Here is a 12,303-nt window from a genome sequence, read left to right as displayed (position 1 = left end):
TCAGGCAATTCGGTGGCCATTTAGGGGTGGCGCGAAGTCAATTTATGTTTATATGGAAATTTGTATGGAAAAAACTTAAAATTTATTCAAATCCCCCTAAAACTCAGTTCTGCCACCTTTGCAAATGTTCGGCCAACAATGTCCATCTCACCCGCGAAACAAATAAATTGACTCTGTTGAAAATCGTACCCCGGCTGTTACACCCGGCTCTCCGCATGACACCTTCTAGCGCAATGTTGAACAACAGGCACGAAAGTCATCACCTTGTCTTAGTGCCCGGCGCGATTCGAACGAACTGGGGTGTTCGTCCGAAATCTTCACACAGTTTTGCATACCATCTACCGTTGCTTTGATCAGTCTGGGAAACTTCCCAGGCAAGCTATTCTCGTCCATAATTTTCCATAGCTCTACGCGGTCTGTACTGTCGTATGCCGCCTTGAAATCAATGAACAGATGGTGCCTTGGGACCTGGTATTTACGGCATTTTTGAAGGATTTGCCGTAGTCAAGATCTGATCTGTTGTCGAGCGGCCGTCAACGAAGCCGGCTTGATAACTTCCTACGAACTCATTCACTAATGGTGACAGACGGCGAAAGATGCTATGGGATATCACTTTGTAGGCGGCATTAAGGATGGTGATCGCTCGAAAGTTCTCACACTCCAGTTAGTCGCCTTTCTTGTAGATGGGGAATATAACCCCTTCCTTCCACTACTACTCTAGTAGCTATTCAGTTTCCCAGATTTTGACCATCAGTTTGTGCAGGCAAGTGGCTTTTCCGGGCCCATCTTGATGAGCTCAGCTCCGATATCATCATTACCAGCTGCTTTATTGGTCTTTAGCTGTTGGATGGCATCCTTAACTTCCCTCAAGGTGAGGGCTGGTTGGCTTCCATCGTCCACTGAACTGACGTAGTAATCTCCTCCGCTGCCTTGACTTTCACTGCCTGTACTCTCAGCGCCATTTAAATGCTCTTATCCCTGCACATTTCGGCTCGCGGCACGAAGCCTTTGCGGGTTGCGTTGAGCTTCTGATAAAACTTGCGTGTTTCTTGAGAACGGCACAGCTGTTCCATCTCGCACTCTGCTTTTTCCAGGCGGCGTTTCTTCTCCTGAAAAGGCGGGTCTGCTGTCTCCGCTTCTATCTATAACGTACCACGTTCTGCCGGGTACATTGCTGCAGCGCGACCGCCGTTCTTCTTCTCCAGAATCTGTCTTTACTTTTCGTCGCACCAATCATTTTGTCGATTTCGTCCCACATATCTGACGTTGTTCTCCGCTGCATCGTAAATGGCTGGCGTTAGTAACTGTATTCCAGCAGACGTCAAGAGGGGTCCATCGAGCTGACCCTCTTCCAGCAACGCTGCCTCGATATGTTGCGCGTATGCAGTGGCGACATCAGGTTGGTTCAGTCGCTCTAGGTCGTACCGCGGCGGTTTTCGGTACCGAACATTGTTGATGACGGACAGTTTTGGGGACAGTTTAACCATCACCAGATAGTTGTCAGAGTCGATGATAGCGCCAGGATATGTTCTGACGTCGATAATGTCGGAGAAGTGCCGTCCATCAATCAGAACGTGGTCGATTTGTGATTCTGTCTGCAGTGGTGATCTCCAGGTATACGATACGGAAGGCTGTGTAGGCAGTGGTGCTGCGAATGGCCAAAATTCTTGGAGGCAGCGAAATCAATTAGTCGTAGGCCGTTTTCGTTCGTCAGCCGGTGGGTGCTGAACTTTCTAATAGCTGGTGAACTCCTCCTCTTGGCCAACTTGAGCGTTCAATTCTCCTATGATGATTTGGACAGCTGTCGTACTCACGTTTCAGCTTCGCGTAGAATGCGCCCTTATCATCATCAGTGCTGTAGGCTATGGACGTTAATTATGCCTAAGTTGAAGAACCGGCATTTGATCCTCAACCTGCACATACTCTCATTGATCGGCCACCACCCGATCACGCGCCTTTAGATATCGCCTGTCCTGTCACTATGAAACCTGTTCTCAGCTCGTATGTGTTACCGCAGCTCTGGTAGATGGTATGATTACCTCTAAACGTTCGCACCATTGATCCCTTCCAACAAACCTCCTGCAGCGCTACGATGCCGAATCCACGGTCCTTGAGCATATCGGCGAGTATGCGTGTGCTCCCGATGAAGTTGAGAGATTTGCAGTTCCACGAACCGAGTTTCCAATCGCTAGTTCCTTTTCGTCGCAGTGGTCTTCGCCGATGGTTCCGGTCCGTACTCTCTTGTTGATTGTTCGTTGCATGAGTTTTTCAAAGGCTGGCTTGCAGGGCCTGACAAAGAACCCCCTTAATTTCCGGAGGACCATTCCTCCTTATTTCCTGTGGACCATGTTGCAAAGTTTCACTTAGAGTCCCTCGCTGGCACTCGGACGATGATCACCCGCTCCTAACATGGAGAACAGACGCTCAGTAAGATAGGAACAAACTTCCCCTTCCCTGACAGCATACGACCATAGTTCCCACCTGGGTTGATTACCCGATCTTCCCTAAGGTTTTCCGTTTCGAATCACATGAAATTCCGTTTCGAATCACATGAAACGAAAATTTTCGAAATACTACATATTGTTTAAAAATGTCGCCACTGTTACTAGGTGGCTTTCTGATTAGCTGGGTAGGGTGCCTCTATGTAACATCTTGAAAAACAAGGCAACAGCACTGAAGTAAAAGAAAACTACTTCGACCCCATTTACTCAAGTTCTGCTTCTTCTGCATCGCTCGATAAATAGTTTCTTGAAACGTTGTAACGTACACATACGTTTTTCTCAGTGACATGCACAAATTCGGGAAATTTTGATACAATATTCTAAATGATAACAAAAGAAAATCTACGATTATTAAAATGGATGATTCAATGCAGCCATGAGTTTTTAGGAACTGATTTGGGTGCGTTTCAACTCACGTTTGATTTGAATCGTCCATGAGTTTTGAGGTTTTAAGTTTTTCCCAACACTGGTTAAAAGATTGATCCTATTTTTCAACGCATTGAAAAACTACCCAGCGGAATCGCACTACATCGACTGCGGCACTCCTTTCTATAGAAGTTTATGCGAGCATTCCACCACTTAGCTTCCTGTTTATTCCGATTTATAAATTTCTTTGTAATACAGAGGACGAACCTCAGACATTCAAATCTATTAGTGCATGCGGACGTCCCGCCATGCAGAATTGCTATTATTTCTAATTCCAATGTCTCCTCCAAAAATTGCTGATCTCCCGTTAAAATATTAATTTTCTACCTTATGTCTTCCATCTGACACTATAGAAAAAAAATCACCTACCAGCAGTGCTGAAGACTATTAATTAACATGATTGTTCGCACAGCAGAATATAATATATTATATTAGATCTGCCAAGAAATCTGAAGTGAACTTTATTATAGATCTGTAATAATCGAAAGAGGATGGAAGCAAACAGAGACTCTTTTTTGCCCTTACGACCTATTCTCAAAGCATTCTAGATATATACTTTTTAATCTCAAAAAAGTTATTATACAGCCGAATAATATTTATAATCCATTTCTGAGTAGTGTGTCCGCAGCCTAGTAATTCTTTAGTTAGGGCATAGTTCTCCCCCATTCATCCCAGTACCTACATGTATTTAAAAAACTTAACGTGAAGTGAAGGAACGTGATATCCAGTGAAAGAATAATGAAACGTTGAATCTGCACTAATCGGGATTTAAAGCTCACTGCAATTGTATGATTTTCCTTTATTTTTCTATTACTAGCTGATGTTGTTTTTCACTTTCTTAGTGTGTTGCTCGAAGTTTGATCAGAACGACACCGCTGAAGCGGTTTTTCTGTGGACAAAATCCAGCAAAAATCTATTTCTAGGTGTATTCTAACACTGTTTTCTGGGTTGTAGTTTGCCTTGGTATATTCTACTACGCTGGTCGATAGATGGGATGTGAAATACGACTTTTGTTTTAATTGGATAAATTTCAATCATGTCAAATAGCTCACAGAAATCTGTATTCATTAATGTATCTTTTAAACCTTCGAGGAGGAACTCTGATGTTAAAGGGACTTAGCAGCAGTTGATTTAAAATTTGAAAGATTTATTGATGTTGTATCGAAAGTGGTACGGTATTCGTTTGCAAATCTTTAATATTATAAAGTCATTTCTCGATAGTTTCACAACTTGCCGAATCGGATTTCACTATATCTTGTAATGTTCTCTGCGTTTCGTTTCGATAAAAGTTATAAAATGATAACAAGTAGTTGTCATATATTTTATAATCGACATTTAATTTTATGCAACATCACTTTGATCATTATGTGGTGAATGTTATCCAAGTTATTTTGTTGTTATTAAATATTTTAATTTATGAATGCAATCTATAATATGTGTTCATTTCTCTTCAATGAATTAATTAATCGCTTCGGATACACTTCGCTCCATCCTACTTGCTGTCCGATGTAGAGGCGGGCACATCCCGGCGAACCTTGTGTCCGCGGAATGAGGCTTGTATTTTGCTGGCCGCCTTGTGCAGCTCTGGATCATCCATGTCAATGTCGAGTTCTTCGGCGACCTGGGAATAGAATTAATAGATAATAAATAACCTGTTAATAAAATTTAAATATAAAAAATATATTAAAATTAAATTTCTCAGTATACACGCTACACATATATAGCAAAGGCATACAGTTCCCTTCTCCACTACATCGAGTTGCAGAACATTGAGCATAACTTATTATCTTTTTAGTTATGCTCTACACAAATTACCTACCGATGTGTTATTGCTTGTGTTATTGCTAAGAGTGACAAATATTACTTTGAAAAATGAAAACAAAAATGTGCACAGATCAGATTAGATCACAGCTAGTGCACGCACCGGATCGATATGTATTAGTCTTTCATATTGTCTGCATTATGTAGTTGAGGTCCTTGGAACACGTTGTTAATGACGACGAGGTGTAAAAGAAATATTAAAGACGTCTTATGGGGTCCATGAGGAATAACTGAAGCTGCCAAAAACATAACTATTGACTGAGCACCACGTACGTAAACAGACAGTTTCCGTTCAGTGAAATGGTAATAGAACCACTGCACTGCAGTCTTCTGATATATGAACTGTGATGGCAAAAGCTTCCCGTTTACGCTTTTCCCACGAACCGTTATCGGAATTTCGGCACAAGGCCCAAGAGTTCATTTGTCGTAGGTTATCCCGAGCAGGAGCGACGACCTCGATAATAGGAATTGGTATGAACTAGCCTTGCATAAGAGGTAAAATATAAAAAAATAATACCAAAAACTTATATACAGAATACTTGAGGCATAACATGCTTAGGTATTTCAATACCAAACGAATAATAATTGGTTATGCATTTGGTATTGAAATTCAATTTAATAACTGAGTAGAGTATGTTATGGCTTAAGTATTGTGCATATTAGTTTTTAGTATTATTCCTTTGGTATTTTACCTCTTATGCAGGGCTCGTTCATAACAGAGTATGGCATCAATAACAGAATTAGGTATTATTGAGCCAATTTCTCCTGCTGAGATAAACCCATGTTGATTAGCACCTAGATGTCGTTTTAAATGAGATAGCAGTGTTATCACGAGCTCGAATGATTTGGATATGGCGCACAGAGATTAGATCCAGTGCGAAAATTTATGGCACCCTACCTATAGCTCTTCTTGCACAGAAGAAACATTGCAATAATTTTTACCCGGATGGGGATAGGCGGTAACAATGCGTTCAGTTTGGTGTAGAGCGATTCGTGCCAAAGGGATGCGTGGTCTGATGGAAGAGAGTAATGATGGACTACTAACGGAGCCTGTGTTGTACCTTCCCTTACCGCTTTATTGTAGAGTTTCGGCGTGGTAGATCTGGCTTCTCGTGCAATTCGTGAGATGGAAAATGACGACTGGTAACAAAAACCAGTAGCAGACGAAGAGAAGCCCTAACAGGTCGCCCTAGTCGTGGAGGCGAATCAGAAGTGAAAGTCCCTGCTGGAGGTCAGTAAGGAGGTACAATGAAGGATTGTGCCTTTTTAAAATCGCAGACGAAATACCATCTGGACAAGGTATTCGAACGAGTCATCTCAGCGGATGGTTGGTGCAGTCACAAAAAAAATAAGACCCAATTATTCCAGACTAAAGGAACAATATTAGTAGCCTCAGAGTAATTCTAGCTGAGACCGGGCCACTATTTGCACGAGGTTCTTAAAAATGTTCATTCGAAGGTTTTCGGCGAGTATATTAAGGATCCGACAGAAAGATGGACCCCTCGTTGGGGTTCTTGACTCACCAAAACTATCATAACTTCAACAATTCTTGTTTAACTCTTCAAAAGGACCTAAGTAACATTTTTTTCATGAATTGTGCGATGATTTGCAGGCTCGTGCTTCAACATACGCCCCAATCGTATAACCCAAAGGATTAGGACCTGGACTGCTAAGGGGCCACAAATCTTTCGACCAAAATTTCATTTTGTTCTTCTACAATTGTTGGGTCTATTGCACGTATGACATGGCGCTCCATCATGCCGTAGGACAACGTTATGATCATCGGAGAAATTGGCTTTCACCCAGGGAAGCACTTGGTCCTTTGAAATACCGATAAATAATTCGGTATTGATTTTAAACCCAACATAAATGAAAACAGGGGGTAGTTTCAAACCGTTGTGGCCACCAAGCCAAACATCATAACATCAGCCGGATTGGTTTGTAATTTAAACTTCATTTTCTCCAGAACATCCACAATTTTCTTCGGTGAAATGAATCGGTCCGTGCGGCCATTGCATTGGCGTCAGCATCGATGCTGAAAAGATTTACGCGTCGGAGAACAGGATTATATTTTCTTCCTTTTTCATCGAAGAAAGCAATCTTTTTTAACGGGTCACTCGTAGTTCCTATACCTGGTTCGTAATCAAGTGGCGTTTCACTCAAGCTCTGGAAGGTACATGTAAGTCTTCTTTGATGGATCTCGCATGGATTTCTAAGAAATTTTGACTTCCTTGGCATTTTTTTTTATGGAACGCACCAGGTTGCGAGTAATCTTTCCACGAGCCGATTTGATCATGTTTGGCATATGTGCAAAGATGGACGTCCACTTCCCGGCTTTCGCTGCTTAGATCCGTCCTGCAGAGACGTTTTAAGGCGATAAACTGTGGCCAAAAGACATCCTACCACCATAGTACTCTCATTCGGGGTCTTCTGGGCGAGCAACAAATGCGTACATTTTTAGAAATTTGCAATAAAACAATTACAATCTCTCGGTGCAGCATTTGAAAGTAAACATAAACAAAAATATGTTTAACAGAAATTAGTCACTAACTACTCGTATTAACCCAATATTCAAGTTTAAACATTTTCGCATTATTTTCTGCCGCACCCTGTATTTAAATTAATTCATGAAAAAAATGCTACTTAGGTCCTTTTGAAAAGTTAAGCGAGAATTCTCAACCAATCTTAGAGATCAGTGTATCGTTGGAAAGAGGAAGAGTGTGTCATCAAATTATCGAGGCCCTCCTTAGCCGTGCGGTAAGACGCGCAGCTACAAAGCAAGACCATGCTGAGGGTGGCTGGGTTCGATTCCCGGTGCCGGTCTAGGCAATTTTCGGATTGGAAATTGTCTCGACTTCCCTGGGCATAAAAGTATCATCGTGTTAGCCTCATGATATACGAATGCAAAAATGGTAACTTGGCTTAGAAACCTCGCAGTTAATAACTGTGGAAGTGCTTAATGAACACTAAGCTGCGAGGCGGCTCTGTCCCAGGGTGGGGATGTAATGCCAATAAGAAGAAGAAGAAGAAGTGTCCTCAAATTAAAATAATAAAAATGGAGGCAGCTGTCGTGACCCGGACGAGCGTGCCAGACTCGACCGTCCGTCTTAACAATACTCAGCAAACTGACTTTTTTTGGTATTTCGTTTTGTTACGATCCTTCTCCGAAAATTGATCGGGCTAAGCCGTCCGTCACTGAATTTAAGTTAGCCCTCTACACGTTTACTAAAAACACGCCAAAACAGAGTATAACATTTCCGCAAATTATAAAACTGCTATGAATAATTAAATGACAACAATAATTTCTGGGCAAGTATTTTAAATTTGTTTTTGTACCCATCTCATTCTCCACATTCTTCCTCTTCTCTACTTCTACAACATGTATCATCTAAAGGAGATTTTATTGTTCAGGCCAAATCAAATTCTAATGAATTTCACATTTAATAACAAATGCTATAAATTCGACGAAAATCAAATTCAAACCAAATGCTAAACAGAATCGAACGCACACTAATCTCAATACAGTCGTTGTCCAAACCAAATCAAATATAAAACAACTCAAAATCCAATCCAAGCACGATTCGGAACACATATTGAAACTAATTCTAATCTTCACAAACCCAAGTCACATAGCAATCAAATTCATTTCAATCAAAATCAATACCAATCTAAAGTAAATTCAATCCAAACTTAATCAAAACAATTTTTTTTCTACCGATCCAAATACAATTTAGTTTCAATCTAAGAACAATCAAATCAAAATCCAAATCCAATCCAAATTCATATTCAATCCAAATCCAAATCCAATCCAATTCCAATCCGAATTCAATCCAAATCCAATCTAATTCAATCCAAATTCAGTCCAAACTCAATACTAATCCAAATCCAATGCAAATCCAATCCGTATTCAATCCAAATCCAATCCAAATTCAAAAATAATTGAGTCCAAATCCGAATACAATCCAATCCTAATTCAATCCAAATCCAATCTAAATGCAATCCAAATTCGAATCCAAATCCAAGTCCAATCCAATTCAATCCAAATCCAATCCAAATCCAATCCGAATTCAACCATCCAATCCAAATCCAAATTCGATCCAAATCCCATCTAAATCCAATCCAAATTCAATCCAAATCCAATCCAAATTCAATCCAAACTCAATCCTAATCCAAATCAAATGCAAATCCAATCCGTATTCAATCCAAATCCAATCAAAATTCAATCCAAACTCGATCCCAATCCAAATCCAATGCAAATCCAATCCGTATTCAATCCAAATCCAAATATATTTGTGTCATTATTACTGGACTTCTTCTAGACGTATACTTCTATATCGCATGTGGAAATAATAAGCGACTCTCGTTTTTTTTTTACTTTTCGCCATTTTCATTTTCCATCGCTCTGACATTTCATTTTCAAGTTGCCTTCGCTGTTCTTTTCATTTTTACTTCTTCCTCAGCTCCACTGCCCTTCCGTCAGGGAGCATCCAATTCAAATCCAATCGGAATTCAATCCAAATCCAATGCAAATTCAAATCCAAATTCAATCCAAATCCAACCCAAATCCTAATCCAATCTAAATCCAAATCCAATCAAATACAATACCAATCTAAAGTAAATTCAATCCAAACTTAATCAAAACAATTTTTTTCTACCGATCCAAATACAATTTAGTTTCAATCTAAGAACAATCAAATCAAAATCCAAATCCAATCCAAATTCAAATTCAATCCAAATCCCATCTAAATTCAATCTAAATCCAAATCCAATCCAATTCCAATCCGAATTCAATCCAAATCCAATCTAATTCAATCCAAATCCAAGCTGAATTTAATCCAATCCAAATCCAAATTCATTTCAAATACAATCCAAATTCAATCCAAACACAATCCTAATCCAAATCCAATGCAAATCCAATCCGTATTCAATCCAAATCCAATCCAAATTCAAAAATAATTGAATCCAAATCCGAATACAATCCAATCCAAATCCAATCCGAATTTAATCCAAATCCAAATTCAATCTAAATTCAATCCAAATCCGAATCCAATCCAAATTCAAATCCAATCCAAGTCAAAATCCAATCCAAATCCAATCCGAATTCAACCATCCAATCCAAATCCAAATTCAATCCAAATCCCATCTAAATCCAATCCAAATGCAATCCGAATTCAATCCAAATCTGAATTCAATCCAAATCCAAATTCATTTCAAATCCAATCCAAACTCAATCCTAATCCAAATCCAATGCAAATCCAATCTGTATTCAATCCAAATCCAATCCAAATTCAATCCAAATTGAATCCAAATCCGAATCCAATTAAAATTCAATCCAAATCCAATCCGAATTTAATCCAAATCCAAATATATTTGTGTCATTATTACTGGACTTCTTCTAGAAGTATACTTCTATATCGCATGTGGAAATAATAAGCGACTATCGTTTTTTTTTTTTACTTTTCGCCATTTTCATTTTCCATCGCTCTGGCATTTCATTTCCAAGTTGCCTTCGCTGTTCTTTTCATTTCTACTTCTTCCTCAGCTCCACTGCCCTTCCGTCAGGGAGCATCCAATTCAAATCCAATCGGAATTCAATCCAAATCCAATGCAAATCCAAATCCAAATTAAATCCAAATCCTAATCCAATCTAAATCCAAATCAATCAAATCCAAATCCAATCAAATCCAAATCAATCCAAATCAATCCGAATTCAATTCAAATCCAAATTCAATCTCAATTAAATCCAAATCCGAATCCAATTCAAATCCAAATCAATCCAAGTCGAAATCAATCCAATTCAATCCAAATTCAACCATCCAATCCAAATCCAAATCCTATCTAAATCCAATCCAAATTCCATCCAAATCCAATTCAATCCAATCCGAATTCAATTCAAATCCAATCCAATTCAATCCAAATCCAATCCGTATTCAATCCAAATTCAATCCAAATCCAATCCAAGTTCAATCCAAATCCAATCCGAATTCAATCCAAATCCAAATTCAATCCAAATGCCATCTAAATCCAATCCAAATCCAAATCCAATCCGAATTCAGTCCCAATCCGAATTCAATCCAAATCCAAATTCATTTCAAATCCAATCCAAATTCAATCCAAACTCAATCCTAATCCAAATCAATCCAAATTGAATCCAAATCCGAAGCAAATCAATTCAAATTCAATCCAAATCAATCCGAATTTATTCCAAATCCAAATTCATTTTTTTTTTTACTTTTCGCCATTTGTATTTTCCATTGCTCTGACATTTGATTTTCCATTCCGGCCCACTCTTCTGCCCTTCCGTCAGAGAGTCTACCGGAAACTTTATTCCTCCACCGCCCTTCTGTCGGGGAGCCGCTTACTTTTCGTCTATTCAAGTTGCCTTCGCTGTTCTTTTCATTTCAACCAGATAAAAACCGACACTAAAACAAGGGAGCAGAAAGTAAAAACTAAAAATTTAACTTGAAACAAAATTTTCGCGTCTACCGGCTGCGTCATTGTCGTGACCCGGACGAGCGTGCCAGACTCGACCGTCCGTCTTAACAATACTCAGCAAACTGACTTTTTTTGGTATTTCGTTTTGTTACGATCCTTCTCCGAAAATTGATCGGGCTAAGCCGTCCGTCACTGAATTTAAGTTAGCCCTCTACACGTTTACTAAAAACACGCCAAAACAGAGCATAACATTTCCGCAAATTATAAAACTGCTATGAATAATTAAATGACAATAATCATTTCTGGGCAAGTATTTTAAATTTGTTTTTGTACCCATCTCATTCTCCACAGCAGCCATACTGAATTCGGCCGCCAATTTGAATTTATTTTTGAAAACTTTTTTTACTGCTAGGTTTGCAACCACCGATTTTGAATATTAATACATCAATTGCTGTTGTTGATATGCTCTTCATTTTCAAAACATATTTGGCGTAGATTTATTTATTTATTACCAGACTAAGACCGGAGTGGCCTGTGCAGTACACAGAAGTCTTCTACATTCAGCTCGGTACATGGCTGCATGTCGCCAACCACGCAGTCTGCGGAGGGTCCGCAAATCGTTCTCCACTTGATCGATCCACTTTGCTCGCTGTGCACCTCGCCTTCTTATTCCCGTCGAGAACCATTTTCACCGGATTACTGTCCGACATTCTGGCTACGTGCCCGGCTCACCGCAGTCTTCCGATTTTCGTAGTGTGAACGATGGATGGTTCTCCCAACAGCTAATGCAATTCGTGATTCATTCGTCTCCTCCACGTACCGTCCGCCATCTGCACCCCACTATAGATGGTACGCAGCACTTTCCTTTCGAAAACGCCCAGTGCGCGTTGGTCCTCCACGAGCATCGTCCAGGTCTCGTGTCCGTAGATAACCACCGGTCTAGTAAGCGTTTTGTAGATAATCAGTTTGGTACGGCGGCGAACTCTATTCGATCGAAGCGGAGTACAAAGTACGTACGATTGCCTGCCATGATGCGTCTCCGAATTTCTCTGCTGGTATCGTTCTCGGAGGTCACCAGTGAGCCCAAATACACGAATTCTTCAACCACCTCGATTTCGTC

General features: G+C 39.9%; 1 protein-coding gene across 1 annotated transcript in view; it reads right to left on the bottom strand.

Moving 5' to 3' along the window:
* Positions 1 to 3,680: 3,680 nt before the first annotated feature.
* The window catches only part of LOC134219731 (uncharacterized), a 364,672-nt gene continuing 356,049 nt past the window's right edge, over positions 3,681 to 12,303 (bottom strand). Inside the window, exon 4 of the mRNA XM_062698570.1 lies at positions 3,681 to 4,548. Within this exon, the coding sequence (XP_062554554.1) occupies positions 4,420 to 4,548 (129 nt within the window). The 3' untranslated portion in view covers positions 3,681 to 4,419. The remainder of the gene's footprint in view (positions 4,549 to 12,303) is intronic.

Source organism: Armigeres subalbatus, chromosome 3, assembly GCF_024139115.2.
Source record: "Armigeres subalbatus isolate Guangzhou_Male chromosome 3, GZ_Asu_2, whole genome shotgun sequence".
Taxonomy (NCBI): domain Eukaryota; kingdom Metazoa; phylum Arthropoda; class Insecta; order Diptera; family Culicidae; genus Armigeres; species Armigeres subalbatus.
Note: the sequence above shows the minus strand (reverse complement) of the source record. Positions and strands in the feature narration are given on the sequence as shown.